The sequence below is a fragment of the Nomascus leucogenys genome, chromosome 9 (assembly GCF_006542625.1).
Source record: "Nomascus leucogenys isolate Asia chromosome 9, Asia_NLE_v1, whole genome shotgun sequence".
Classification (NCBI taxonomy): Eukaryota; Metazoa; Chordata; class Mammalia; order Primates; family Hylobatidae; genus Nomascus; species Nomascus leucogenys.
Window position 1 is genome coordinate 32,822,505 of NC_044389.1, and position 15,957 is coordinate 32,838,461.

At 38.9% G+C, this 15,957-nt stretch overlaps 1 protein-coding gene across 1 annotated transcript in view; it reads right to left on the reverse strand.

Annotated features, from left to right (window-relative positions):
* Positions 1-15,957, reverse strand: part of RGSL1 (regulator of G protein signaling like 1) — a 112,673-nt gene that overhangs the window by 41,076 nt on the left and 55,640 nt on the right. The window contains exon 11 of the mRNA XM_030818424.1: positions 3,765-3,870. Coding sequence (XP_030674284.1) covers positions 3,765-3,870 — 106 coding nt within the window. The remainder of the gene's footprint in view (positions 1-3,764; positions 3,871-15,957) is intronic.

A 15,957-nucleotide genomic window follows, 5' to 3' on the forward strand; every position in this document is an offset into this window, starting at 1 on the left:
TTGATTATCTGTGTCATCTTTTTTCCCCTGGTCAATATATCTTACAGTTTAACAATTTTATTAATCTCTACAAAAAACTAACTTATTTTCCTGGATTTTCTGTGTTTTTCTCTTTATTTTATGTATCTACACACTAATAGTTATTATTTTTTTTTTTGAGTTTAGTTTAAATATGTAATCTCACTACCTTTGGTATCATTGTTTCTGATGTGAAATAAACTTTAATCTTGCTGTAGTTCCCTTGAATATATGTTCTTTTTCTCCTGCAGCACTCAACGTTTTTCTGTCTTTACATTTCAACAGTTTGATTGTGATGTGTCTATGCATGGATCTCTGTGATTCTTTTGTTAACTTAAATCTGTTATTGATTGCCTCTGGTAAATTTTTCATTTCAGTTATGTACTTTTCAACTCCAGATTTTTTCATTATATTTTATAATTTCTATCTCATTATTGATATTCTATATTTGGTTAATCAGTATCATCATGCTTTCCTTTAATTCTTTAGACATGATTTTCTTTAGTTTGTTGAACCTATTGCTTGGAAGTGTTTAGTCTAACATCTGAATCACCCTAGAGAGAGTTTCTGTTGACTGCCTTTATTCTCCCTGTGGATGGATCATACTTTTCTGGGATTTTTGTTTGTGTGTGTGTCTTATAATTTTTTGTTTAAAGTTGAGTTTGGGATAATATATTATCACAATCCTGGAGTCTGAATTTACACCCCATCCCTCATCCACCAGAGGTTGCTGCTGTTGATGGTTTTGTTTGCTTTTTATATTTTGTTTTTTGTTAAATGACTTATTGGGCTAGTTCTGTAGAGTATATCTCCCCTAGAGTGTGTGGCTACTAAAATGTCTTCTCACTTTTTTCTCTTTTTAATTCTTATTTTTCTTTTTTATACTAGTTTTCAGGGCCTCATGATCACCCAATGATAAATAGATAACTGGGTTCCTCTTTGGTCTCTCTTGGGCATCTGCACAGCATTTGCACAATCCCTTGGGAATATCTTGCTCCCAGATTTCCCTTTTTTACTTTTAAATGTTTTATTGCTTGCCCAACTAGTATCACTGCCTTAAGTGGCTGTGATAGTGGCCTCCCAATTTTTTGGCCACAAGGCTTACTATTGGTTTTGACAGTGCTCCTGGTCATTGGCTTTTTTGTGGAGCTTCAAACCATATCAGTGCCCTCTGCTGGCAGTAAGATGGCTGGTACTCATGGCTGTTAAGCTTGTTGGTGATGTGACTGATTACAAATTAAAATGCCACAGATTACACTATTCTTACTGAGGTTTGGTAGTTTTCTTGGATAAGCAATTTTTTATTTGTTAAATGCCTTCAGTTAATTTACAGAGCTCTGAAATTCTTTTTGACAGCTTTTCCCAGTTTTACTTTTATGGAGAGACTACTTAGAAGGTTCTTGCTCTACCATTCCAGAAGTCTGATTTTCTCCCTTCATTGCTTTGTACATCTGTATTTTCCCTTCCACTTCCACTGTTTACCTCAGATCTTTATCATTTGCCTGAACAACTGCAAAGACCTTCCAATTATATTATCTCTGCCTTCAACCTCTGGATGTCTGACTCCTTATACTCTCATTTCTGTCAGACTAATATTTTAAAAATCCATATAGTAGATATTTCTGCCACCTAGTGCTCCAACAAACCCCAAAGAATCCCCTCATTGCCATTTAATCAATGCGAATTCCTTAATAATCTACCCAATACCTTTTTCTAATTATTTGGTCTCAATCTGGCTTTTTATGTTTTATGTCCCTTCACCGCATGCACTCTATACGTCAACATCACTGGACTATTTTTAAGTCTTTGAATATTACGTTTATATTCATGCGTTTGTAGCTTTGTGTTGTATCTTCACCTTTGAGTAGGGTTTATCCCTACCTACAACATACTGTAATTTCTTTGTAATTGAATTTGCACATGCTATTCTGAGCATCTTCTGATATTCTAACTTTTCCTGATCCTCACTCAAAATTTCTCTCTCCTTTCACTCCCATAGTAATTAGCTAATATTTTATCATAACATTTTAAGGTCAGCCTTGCATTTTATTTAGTTACATAATTAGATTAAGGGCAAGGACTATGTCTTAGTTTTTGTAGCATTAGCACTCACAGAATGTCTAGAATACAGTATATAATCAATAGCCATTTACTTATTGAATAAGGGATAGGGAAAAGGTTTAAGAGAATTGCAGCTGTGGTATCCCTGAGCTATTCTGCTTGGTCTTAACTTAAGTCATGAAACTAGATGATATGACCCTGATATGTCTTCTAGGACTTAATGATCTTACAGATATGTGATTTAAGACTTCTGTGGTATTCATGCTTAAGTAAATTGGAAAATAAGTATTTCTATAGGCATAATGGAGACCAGTGACTAGGACAAATTGGAAAAGCAAAGGCAACAAATGATTGAACCTCAGAGAATAATTTCAGTTGCTGAAAGGGAGGAAGATCTATCTAGAGTGGTTAGAAGAGACAAAAGACTTATCACCCTCAATGAATGTCATCAATAAACAAAAATATTCTTGGCCGGGTACAAATGCCTGTAATCTCAGCACTTTGGAAGGCTGAGGTGGGAGAATCACTTGAGCCCAGGAGTTTGAGACCAACCTGGGCAACAGGGCAAGACTCAGTCTTTACAAAAAAAAAAAAAAAGCCAGGCATGGTGGCACGTGCCTGTAGTCCCAGCTACTCAGGAGGCTGAAGCAGGTGGACACTTGAGCCTAGGGAGTTCGAGGTTGCAGTGAGCTGTGATTGAGCCACTGCACTCCAGCTGGGACATAAAACATGAGACTCTGTCTCAAGAAAAAAAAATTAATTAAGAAAAAGAAAATGTTTTGTGGGAGTTTTTTCTACGCAAAATATCCTGTAGGAGATTTTGACTAGCAAATGTGTATGTTCTACTATATCCTCAACATCTAGAAGAGGACCTTTTATATAGCTAGCCATTATAGATAGATAATAGATAGTAACTGAATAAAAATGAATACATGAGTAAGTGAATGCCATGGCCTACAAGAAAATTATACTCAAGTCAAGAAGTTGGAAAACATACCTAAAAAGTAAAGATCAGTAAAAAGTAGTACATATAAATGCTTGATATTGTACATTAGATATTTAGGGTTCCAGAAGAGAAGGAAGTTATAGCAAACATAATATTTGGAGAAATTTTTATGTATAGGTGGCACTTATGCTAAGGTACATGGAAAGAAAGGTGGGTGGGCACTCCCGAAAGAAAAGGGCACAGGGTATTTGCCTAGCTGTGGGACCTTACCAGAGTTTGATTCTCGGATTGATTATAAGTGGAGAGAGACAAGAAGTAAGGAACCAGTTAGGAGGCTACTACAGCAGTACATAATCCAGAAGACACAAATACGCAAAGAAACATGTACAAAGATGTTTATTGTGATGCCATTTATAGCAATTAAAAAATTAAAGACAATGTAAATGTCTATATAAGTTATACTGCACTCATGGAAGGAGGTAGATCTGCACATACTGACATGAGATGTCTATGATAGTTTGTTTGAAATGTTATTGTATAATATATACATATATTGCATAGTGCTAATTTTAGAAAATAAATGATTTAAAATACTAAGAATGTCTGTACCGGTATGTATTGTATATGGAAAAGGGTCTGAAAACCTACACATAGAAAGATAAGTTTACCATTAGATATGTTGAGATTTTTCAAAAGCATGTACCTGAAGATGTTGCTGTAGCCAGATTCTATATCTTACCTGGGTCTCATTGATGGCTTCCTTACAAGGGTTCTTTTGAGCAAGGACATTTTCCTATTTGAGCGTGAAACTGTCTTTGGTTCCTTGATAATTTCCATTTTAAAACCTAAAAAAAAAAATCACTAAGTTGGAGAACACTATATTATAAGCAATGAAAAGGGAAAAAGTAGCAAGGACATTTTTCACACATTAAGTCCATGTGAAAAAATCACTGTCTCCACAACTGCTGCCATCTCAGGTTAAGTTCATCTAGTGTTAAGAACAGACTTAGGGATGACTGATACCCCTGACATGAACATCAGTCCAGGTTATGTTATCTAAGTATGTTGGCCTTTAGGTCTAGTGCCCACCTTCCTTACAGAGATTGCCTCTCTCTTCATTACATTAGTTAATGCCAAATGTCAGGCCTCCTCCAATCAGCTGCTTTTACCAGACCATACTCCACATGACATTCCTTGACACTTCTATTGTCCTATCCTAAATCTTTCCACTTGTCCCCTGGAATCCCTGCTCTGTAATAAGCAAACTTTCACAGATGCTTGACTTCTTCTTTAAGAGTTCCCTCCATCTTCTTGTTTTAATAAAAACCATTTTCTTTCCCACGGACACTGCTTCCCCTGTAAGCTTCTCAAATGATATTCTAGCACACCATGCAAGTTCAGAATGGGTGTCTGTTTCCCTATTGCCATTTAGAAACCATTATTCTCCCAAATATATCAAAACGTCATTATTGCCTGGGCACAGTCGCTCATGCCTGTAATCCCAGCACTTTGGGAAGCCAAAGTGGGAGGATCACTTGAGGCTGGGAGATTAAAATCAGTCTGGACAACACAGTGAGACCCCATCTCTACAAAAAAAATTTAAAAATTAACTGGGTGTGGTGGTATGCACCTGTGGTCCTAGCTACCTGGAAGGCTGAGGCAAGAAGATCAGTTGAGCTCAGGAGTTTGAGGCTACAGTGAGCTATGATGACACCATTGCACTCCAGCCTGGTCAACAGAGTAAGACTCTGTCTATAAAAATAATTTTAAATAATAAAAACAAAACATTATTATTGAAGAACGATAGATTTCATGGATCTCAGTATTATAAGAGTCCTTTGAGGTTAATATTGCAGAAGAAAACATAGACTATGAACTCATCAAGGGCAGAGATGGTGTATTACTCATCTGACTTACAGAAATTAGAACATGACCTAGTTATATAGTCATTGTTTTAAAACAGTTTTTAAATAGAATGTACCAACACAGGAAATTTGTGTGTAGTTTGGCAATACTTTCAGAAAGCATACAAAAAGTATTAAAAGCAATAGAAATATATGTTGGATCTAAATAAATGCAACTAAGTGAAAAAAGAAAATCTAGACTATGGAAGACCAGATATAAAATAAATAATAAATAAAACAAAACAAAACAAAAACCCTCCCAATACAAAACACCTAGAAATACTGCATAAAAATAATACACTTTCAAAATGAAAGTAAGTTTATAAAAAATTAAGACAAAATCAATAAATATAGGTTAGAAACAATGAGGATACTAAAAACCAGGAATGTCAGTTTATAACAATAGCCACCCTAAAGGCATTTGCAGTGTTAAAGTCACAATGGGACACAAGACAAAGCCATAGGTATTTAGAAAATGGGCAAAACATTGGACATTGCTTTTATTCTTAAGACATTTGACAATTATGTAAACAAATTGCTACTGGGGAATTTAGCAGAGCTTTTGGCAGATTCTCAGGGCAGAAGGGGGCAAAAGGAGAAGAGGCCCTGATAAACACCTCAAGCTTTCAGTTGGAACTCCAAAGACTAAAGAAAACAAGAAATAGTTCATCATCAAGGGAATGAGAACTAGCTTTGAAACAACTTAATCCCTGAATAAATTAAGGTTATCTGGATGCTACTAGTTTAGTGTATGTCAGATGTAAAAATATTCTCTGGAGGAAAATAACTTCATCCAGAGGTTCAAATTGGCTCTACAAATTTTCACCAGTGATGTTCATAAACCAAGCAGAAATAACAAGATATTTTAAAAGACTTCACCAAAAACCAAGGAGGGGGGAAAATGGCACTTGAAATAAGCACAGAAAGTTCAAATATGAACTTTAAAGTGACTACTGTTAATATAGTTCAAGAAATTATAAGACAAAAAGGAAAATATCAAAATAGACAACATAAAAAAATGGAAATTCTAGAAATAAAAAGTTTAATGATTATAAGTAAGAAAAGTAATAACTAGCAGATGAGTTGAATGACAGATTATACACAACTAAAGAGAAAATCGTTGAACTAGGAGTTAGATGCAAAGGACATATCTAGACTGAAACACACAGAGAGGGAAAAATGAAATATATAGAAAAAAGTATATGAAATATACTTAAAATGTCAAAAATATGTATAATAAAATTATCAGAATAGATAGAATGGAGCAGGAAAAATACTTAAGGAGATAATAACTGAAAATTCCCTAAAACTGACAAAAGATATCTAGTCCAGAAGTTCCGAAACTACAAGCAGCATAAAACCTGAGGCATATTATAGTAAAGTTACACAAAAGCAAAGACAAAGATAAAATGTGAGAGTAAAAAAAAACAAGGAAAAAAAAGAACTGTTTTCTTCTACTAAGCAATGTCAATGAAAACTGACAGGTGACTCCTCAAATTGAACCAAGGAAGCCAACAGACAATGGGATAACATTTTCAAAGTGTTAATAGAAAACAACTCCAAGAAGAATTTTACATCCACAAACTATATTCTTCAGAAATAAAAGCAAAATAAAGACATTTTTCAGATGAACACTAAAGGAAATATCAAAGGGCGTTCTTTAGACATAAAAAAATTTCTAGATGGCAGCTTGGCAGAAGAAAAATCGATGAAAAAGAAAGAAACAGGTAAATATGTGAGTTAATCTAAATAAATATTGACTCATAAAACAATAATATATATGCAGTAGGAATACTGGTTTATATCAAACTTTAATACGTCAGGGATGCATTTGGAAATCTATATGGTAGTCACTAAAATAAGAAAACACATGACCAGAGAAAAAATATAGAAATTATTGACCTAACCCCCTCATTTTAATCTAAAAGAAAACTAAAACGAAAGAAAAAGAAATACAGAACAGAAGGGACAAATAAAAAATAGTAATATAGAGTACCAAAATGGCAGCATGGAAGGATGCTGGCTTCACTCCCCACGCACCACACCCCAGAAAAACAAAAACAAATCTATACAATGCTGAGATTTTTGCCAGAAATATCCTGGAACTCAAATATAATATGAGACAGTTCCCAGAGATGCAGAGAAGTGAAAAAACTCTGAGCAGATGGTAAGAGAATTAGAATTCCACATTTGAGATACCCCTCCCCACATTATGCCCAGCAACAAGCGTGGGGGAAAGTTTTCCCCCAACTTGCTATTTTTACAACAGAAAAAGTGAGATTGAGGTTTAAAAGCAGCTTCTCCACCATCTTGGGTTTTCTGGCAGGGGAAGTATCTTCATGGGAAGAATTCAGAGTGCCTGAAGGGAAATTTGTTCCTGAGGACAGGCAAAGCGGGTAGGTGGGACTACCATCCCCAGTTCTGGAAACTCTGCTCTATAAATCAGCCAAAGGAGACATCAAATCAGAGTGACTGTTCAGCAACATCACACTGTAGGAGGTTTGTCCCACAGGTCCCGTAGGCACAAACCCCTAGCTAGCCTTCCCACACTGCCAGGATATTCCCTTTGGGATCTCCTCCATTTGGGAAGAGCAGTGCTCCAATCCTCTACTAGAACTGAGGCAATTCTGAGGTTTAGGTACCTCCTAGAGCTGAAAAGGAGGCTGTGACCTAGCAGAACCAGCTTGGGCAACATGGTGAGACATCATTTCTATTAAAAAAAAAAAAATAGCTGGGTATAGTGGTGCTTGCCTGTAGTCCCAGCTACTTGGGAGGTAGAGGCAGGAGGATCACTTGAGCCCAGGAAGTTGAGACTGCAGTGAGCCATGTTTGTACCACTGCACTCCAGTCTGGGTGACAGAGCAAAACCCTGTATCAAAACAAACAAACAACAAAAAAACACCTCTAAGCAAATATATCCAATATAAAACAAAACAAGCCAGACAGAGAAGACTGGAATAAATAACCCTTTAATGCAAAGACACATATGTAGACCCACAAGAAACAAGAGCAAACAGAGAACCACAATCTTCCCAAATGGATCAAAACAAGGAACCTGAAAATAACACTAAGGAGATGGTGATATGTGAGCTCTCTGACCAAGAATTCAAAATAGTAGTTTTAAGAAAACTCAGTGATCTCCAAGATAACACAGAAAAACAATTCAGAAATCCATTGAAGAAATTTAACAAGGAAGTTGAAATAATAAAATAAATTAAACAGAAATCTTGGAACTTAGAAATACATTTGCTGAACTGAAAAATTCATTAGAGTCTCTCAACAGCAAAATGGATCAAGGAGAGAAAAGAACCAGTGAGCTTGAAGACAGTCTATTTTAAAATACACAGAGGAGAAAAAAGAAGAAAAAATATAAAAATCAACAAAGGTTGCCTACAAGATACAGAAAGTTATCTCAAAAGAGAAAATCGAATTACTGGTGTTTGAGAGGAAGTTGAGCAAGAGCAAGGGATAGAAGATTTATTAAAAAAACAATAGCAATTGAAAACTTTCCAAAACTTGACAAAGAGATAAGCATCCAGGTACAGGAAGGTCAGAGAACACCAAACAGATTTGACCCAAATAAGACTACCCCAAGGACTATAATAATCAAACACCCAAAAGTCAAGGACAGAGAGAAAAATACAAAAAAACAGAAATAGAAAAGAGGCAAATAGCATATAAAGGACCTCCAGTTCATCTAGTAACAGACTTCTCAATAGAAATCATACAGACCAGCAGGGAGTTGAACAACATTTTCAAAGTGCTGAAAGAAAAACACTGCCATGCAAGAATATTGTATCCAGAAAAGTTATCTTTCAAATATAAAGGAGAGATAAAGTCTTCCCTAGAGAAACAAAAGCTGAGAGAATTCACCAACACTAGACTCATTTTACAAGAAGCACTAAAGGGAATTCTTTGATCTGAAAGAAAAAAACACTAACATGAAAAAAATAACTTAAGCAAACAAATGAAAAAACATTCGAAGGTATGAAACCCACTGATAAAATTAAGTACACAGACAAACACAGAATACTCTAATACTATAATTATGGTGTTCAACCCACTTATAACTTAGTATGAAGCCTAAAAGACAAAGCTATCAAAAATGATAATAGCTACAGAACTGTTAAAACATTAGTAATACGTAAATTAAGATAACTGAAGTCAAACTGTGGGAGGGGTGGGGTTAAAGTGTAAAAACTTTTAAAAACTATTTTTCTTGTTTTTATTCTTTATGATCTAAGATAGATTAACTTCTTTATAAAATAACGTATCTATAAGATGTTTTTTGTAAGGCTTATGGTAACCACAATGCAAAAATCTATAATACATTCACTAAAAATGAAATGCAACAAATTAAAACATACTACAAGAGAAAACCACTTCACCACAAAGAAAGACAGTAGGAAAAAAGAAAGGAGTTATAAAACAACCAGATAATAAGCAACAAAATGGCAGTAGTAAGTCCTTACTTATCGATAACACTGAAGGTAAATGAGCTCAATCCTGCAATTAAAAGGTGTAGGGTGGCTAAATGGATAAAGAAACAAGACCCAACTATATGCTACCTGCAAGAAATTCACTTCACCCATACAGATGATATGGACAGGAGATAGAGACAGGAAATACTGGGTAGAAGAGGGCAGTTCCCTGGCAAAGGGCCTACTCCCAAGCCTGGAAACCCACGACCCTAAATGGGAACAGGCATTTCTGCTTTTGTGCCTGAATGTTGCCTTCTGGCCTGCCACCTCTCTCTTTCCTGTGGGTAAAGGAATATCGGCTGTTTCCCTTCACGGAGGTCTACCCATCACATAGGACCGGAGTAAAGCCCTGGGGCAACGAAGGCATCATTGGTTGCTGGAAGACCCCAAGACTGAACTCCATCAGCCAAGATACCTGGACTTGGCTGTGCTATCTCTTTCACGGTTTGAAATGGCTCCTATCTCTTCTTTTATAATGTTAAGGATTTTGCTACAGACTGTGGCAATGACATTAAATAGAATGAGCATTTGGCCCAGCCATCAGAGGTGCAATTCAAGAACGATGTGGTTTCCGTTTGGTGCGACCCTGAATCCCACCCCATGGCCACAGGGGCTCCTCTCGTTATCCCCTCCCCTTCTGGCTAGGGCACCTGGGCGAGTCTGCAGCACGTACGAGCTGTGCCCAATGGCCACGCGGGGGTGGGAAAAAACCACGGCTGCCACTGGCACCCTGCGTAGCCAGCTGGCCAGTGCCTCCCGTTTGCTGTGCCAGCGGAGCCATTCCCCCCATGGCTGAAGGATCCTCACTGGTCTAAACTGGTGGAAAGATACAATAATTAAAGGAACCCATTTGCTCAAAGCAAGAAGTTCTTCCCCCACCCCCCTCCTTTTTTTTTTTTTTTTTTTTTTTTTTTTTGTACTTTAGACTGTTTTCTTTTCTTTTCTTTCCTTCCCCCATGCACTCTGCTTATGATAGGGAGGAGAAACCCCTGCTGGCTGATAACTGCAAATTCGCCAGGGCCCATTTGAGACTTAATCTAAACAGATCCGTGCAGCCTCTGAAATACCTTTTTTGTCCCAAACTCGATTCCAGGCTCCAGGTTGCAGCCCTAGAAAGGAAAACCAGATCTGAAGGATTCAAAGCCAGGCAACAGGCACAATGTAAATGCGCAGGACCAATTCCTGTCGACTAAATCCCTGCTTCATGAAAGGAGGCCATGCTCCATGGCATAGATAAGGCCCAGGGAACGCAAAGTTGCCAACAGTAGCGGGATGGAGGCATAGGTGAGTGCGAACAATTCCTATTCTCTAGGCCCTCCCTGCTTCACGGGTGTGGGCTGCAGTGACACCCATGGGTGGCACCTGCCATGGTTGCTAGGACTCGGGGATGAAAAGATGGAAGAGAAAGGAGTGCCTGTTTTCTCTCTCCCTCACACCCTGAGTTTTCACTGAAAGAAGGAAGGGAAATGAGGGACACTTCTACTTTCCTGTCTTTCAAAATAGGCAACCAGCTCTCTTCACCACCCCCAGCTTATACTCCTCTGGAGTGTATCCTGAACGCTTGGGACTGCTTTGACCCTCAGAATCTGGAGAAAAAAATGCCTCATATCCCTCTGCACAAAGGTTTCACCAAATTATGAAGGATTGGCTTGGCCTCAGGAAGGAATCATTCATTTCAATACCATCTGGCAGTTGTACCTTTTCTGTAGAAAAGGTCCTATCCAGCTTCAGTCTCATGCTTGCCCCCTCCTAGAAGTCCTCCCTGTAGACAAGCCCCAGTCTCACTCTTGCCTTCCAACAGATGCCTGGTGAATTTGGTTTTAGTAAGGTCCAGGTCCCCTTCTCTCTACAGGACTTGAAGCAAATTAACGGGGATCTTAGCAGGTTTCCAGATGACCCCGACAGATATATAGGGGTTTTCCAGAATTTAACCCAAGTATTTGCACTCTCCTGGAGAGATGTGATGTTACTTTTGAATGGGACCCTGACGAACACTGAGAAGCAGTCCACTCTGCAAGCGGCAGAGAGATTTGGGGATGAGCTTTGTATCACATATGGCATCAGGGAAGGGGGCGAAATTTATCCAACTGGAATAGAAGCAGTACCAGTGAATGACCCTAAATGGGATCCCAGTGATGAGATGGGAGACTGGAAGAGGGGACACTTTCAGGTATGCATAATGGAAGGCTTATGTAGGACGAGGACCAAGCCTCTCAATTACAGCAAGCTATCCATGATAGACCAGGGATTTAATGAAAATCCCACTGCAGGCTGGGCACCGTAGCTCACGCCTGTAATCCCAGCACTTTGAGAGGCTGAGGTTGGTGGATCACCTTAGGTCAGCAGTTCAAGACAAGCCTGGCTAACGTGGTGAAACCCCATCTCTACAAAAATACAAAAATTAGCCAGGCATGATGGCAGGTGCCTGTAATCCCAGCTACTCAAGAGGCTGAGACAGGAGACTCGCTTGAACCCAGGAGACGGAGGTTGCAGTGAGCCAAGATCGCACCATCGCACTCTCATCTGAGGAACAGAGCGAGACTCTGTCTCAAAAAAAGAGAGAGAGAGAGAAAAGAAAATCTCATTGCCTTCTTGGAGAGGTGAAGAGGGGCCTTGGTAAAGTACACCTCTCTATCTCCTGATTCTGTCAAGTGACAGCTAACCCCAAAGGATAAATTTATTATTCAGGCAGCCCCTGATGTAAGGAAGAAGTTGCAGAAATAGGCCCTGGGACCAGATAGTACTTTGGAGAACCTCCTGAAAGTGGCTGCCTTGGTTTTTTACAATAAAGATAGGGAGACACAAGAAAGAGGCAGAAGCTTTAAGGGCTACCATGCAAGTCCACAAACCGCAGAATTCCCAGAATGCAACTGTTAACTGCTACAGATGTGGCAAAAACAGTTACCTCTCTTCTAAAGTTTAACTGCTCCCATACAAGGTTTAATTTCTTTCACTAGGGTAAAACAGCTTGGGGTGCAAGTTGTTAGTATATTTCACTTCTTGTTTCTGTATCTTTGGCACTAGATTCTTTCCTTGTATAATACACATGTTTAACCCATGCATACTTAACCTTATAAAACTTGTTTTTTTCTCTCTCACCTAGGCCATCAAACTCCAAATGGTCAGGCAACCAAAGCCTCGGGTGATGGCTTCGTTTTGCCAGAGACCCTTACATAGATCAGGGAGGAATCTGACTTCTGTTTTCCCTAAAACAATGCCCCCTGTCAGCAGGAAGTAGCTAACATTGGTCATCGTCCATATTCTAATGGCAGTTAGATGTGCCTCTTCAGAGGGGGAAAATGATATCAACAGAAGACAGAGAAATACTGGGTAGACAAGGACAGTTCCCTGGCAAAGGCCCCACCCCTAGGCCTGGAAACCCACAACCCTAAATGGGAACAGGCATTCCTGTTTTCATGCCCAAATGTTGCCTTTTGGCCTGCCATGCCCCACCCCCGTCCTGTGCCCATATAAACCCCAAACCCCAGACTCCATGGACAGACAAACAGAAGAGCAGAGAAGCAGAAGAGTGGCATGGCAGAGAAGGAGAGGAGAGGAGGAGCATCAGAACGTTGAGAGGAGTTCAGCTGGGGACAGTCAGAAAGAAGATCAGCCATGGGGTAGCCAAACTCCAGGGGAAGATCATCTCCCCACTCCATCCCTTTTTCAGCTCCACATCCATTCTGCTGAGAGCCACCTCCATCATCCAATAAAATCTCTGCATTCACCATCCTTCAAATCTGTATGTGATTTGATTCTTGCTGGACACCAGATAAGAACCCAGGTACAAAGAGGGCACTGAGCTGGTTAACTTAAGCTGTCTGTGGATGGTAGAGCTAAACAGCACTGTGGCACACACACTGGGGCTTTGAGAATTGCAGGCACCCACCTGTAGAAGCTACCGTGGGGCCGGAGCCCAGAAGCGCTCGTCCTGGCTCCTCCATCTGCCTGTCTGCATGCACTTCCTCCTGTAAGGGGTTTGAGCATGCAGCAGCCGAACAGATGAGCCACACCCCTGTTGTACCTTCTGCATTGGGCGGGGGGCCAGAGAACTCTCCCATTTCACATATACAGACTGAAAGTGAGGGGATGGAAAAAGATATTCCATACAAGCAGAAATAAAGAGGCAAGAGTAGCTATACTTACTTCAGATAAAATAGACAACATATCAAAGATGGTAAAATGAGACAAAGAGAGTCACTATATAGTAATAAAGAGGTTAACTTAGCAAGAGGATAAAACAATTATAAATATCTATGTGCCTAACACCACAGCATCAAAGTACATAAAACAAACATTAATAGATATAAAAGGAGACAAAGACCGCAATACAATAATAGCAGTGTTAGAACTGATAAATCCAGTAAGGTTTCAGGATACAAAATCAATATACAAAAATTAGTAGCATTTATATACACCAATAGTGAACAACCTGGAAAATAAAAAGGAATCCCATTTATAATAGCTACAAAAATATAAAATATATAGGAATCAATTTAACCAAAGAAGTGAAAGATCTATACAAGAAAAATTACAAAACGCTGATGAAAGGAACAAAAAAGAAGATATACACAAATGAAAGCTTACTCCATGCTCATGACTGGAAGAATTAATACTGTTGAAATGACAATACTATCCAGAGTAGTTTATAAATTCATCCTATTGAAACACCAATGACATTCTTCAGAGAAATTTTTTTAATCCTGCAATTTATATGAAATCACAAAAGACCCCCAAATAGCCAAAGCAATCCTAAGCGAAAAGGACAAAGCTAGAAGCATCATACTACCTGGTTTCAAAAGTTACTACAAAGCTACAGTAACCAAACCAGCACCATGGAAACAGATACATAGACCAATGGGACAGAACACAGAGCCCAGATATAAATCCATGCCTTTACAACCAACTCATCTTCAACAAATGTGCAAAGAATACACAATGGGGAAATAACAGTCTCTTCAATAAATGGTGCTAAGAAAGCTGGATAACTGGACAGGCGCGGTGGCACACACCTGTAAACCTGTAATCCCAGCTCTTAGGGAGGCCGAGGCGGGCAGATCACCTGAGGTCAGAAGTTTGAGACCAGCCTGACCAACATAGAGAAACCCCATCTCTACTAAAAATAGAAAATTAGTCGAGCATGGTGGCACATGCCTGTAATCCCAGCTACTTGGGAGGCTGAGGCAGGAGAATCTCTTGAACCTGGGAGGCGGAGGTTGTGGTGAGCTGAGATCACACCATTGCACTCCAGCCTGGGCAACAAAAGCGAATCTCTGTCTCAAAAAAATAAAGAAAGCAAGCTGGATAACTATATGGAGGAGAATGAAACTAGACCTCTATCTCTCATCATATACAAAAATCAAATAAAAATGTATTAAAGACAAAAATCTAAGACCTGAAACTATAAAACTATTAGATGAAAGCATTGGGGAAATGCTCCAGGACATTGGTCTGGGCAAAGACGTTTCGTATAAGACCTCAAAAAAAAAAAAAAAAAAAAAAAAAAAAAAAAGCACCAGCAACCAAAATAAACATATACAAAAAAGGATTACATCCTAAAATTTATTCACAGTAACAAAAACAATTATCAAAATAAACAGGCAACCCATAGACTGGGAGAAAATATTTGCAGACTATCCATCTGAAAAGGGATTCATAACCAGAATATATAAGAAGCTCAAACAACTCAATAGCAAACCAAATAATCCAATTTAAAAATGGGCAAAAGATCTGAATAGACATTTCTCAAAAGAAAACATACAAGCAGTCAACAGGTATATGAAAAAATGCTCAACATCACTAATCATCAGAGAAATGCAAATCAAAACTATGAGAGCCAGGCGCAGTGGCTCACACCTGCAATCCCAGCACTTTGGGAGGCTGAGGCGGGTGGATAACCAGAGGTCAGGAGTTCAAGACCAGCCTGACCAACATGGTGAAACCTCATCCCTACCAAAAATACAAAATTAGCTGGGTGTGGTGGCAGGCACCTATAATCCCAGCTACTCAGGAGGCTGAGGCAGGAGAATCACTTGAACCCGGGAGGCGGAGGTTACAGTGAGCCAAAATCACGCCATTGCACTCCAGCCTGGGCAACAAGAGTGAAACTCCATCTCAAAAAAAAAAAACAAAAAAAAAAAACCAAAAAAAACCACCACCACCGCCAACCACCACCACCAACAACAAAACTACAATGAGATATGATCTTGTCCTAGTTAAAATGGCTTTTTATCAAAATGACGGAATAACAGATGCTGGTGAGGTTGTGTAAAAAGGAAAACACCTGCACATTGTTGGTAGGAATGTAAATTAGTACAGCCAGTATGAAAAATAGTCTGGAGGTTTCTTGGAAAATTAAAAATAGAACTACCATATAACACAGCAATTCTATTACTGGGTATATAGTTTAAAGAAAGAAAATCAACATATCAAAAAAATATCTGGGCCGGGCCTGGCGGCTCACACTATCAGCACATTGAGAGGCTGAAGTGGGTGGATTGTTTGAGCCCGGGAGTTCGATATCAGCCTAGGCAACATGCCAAAACCC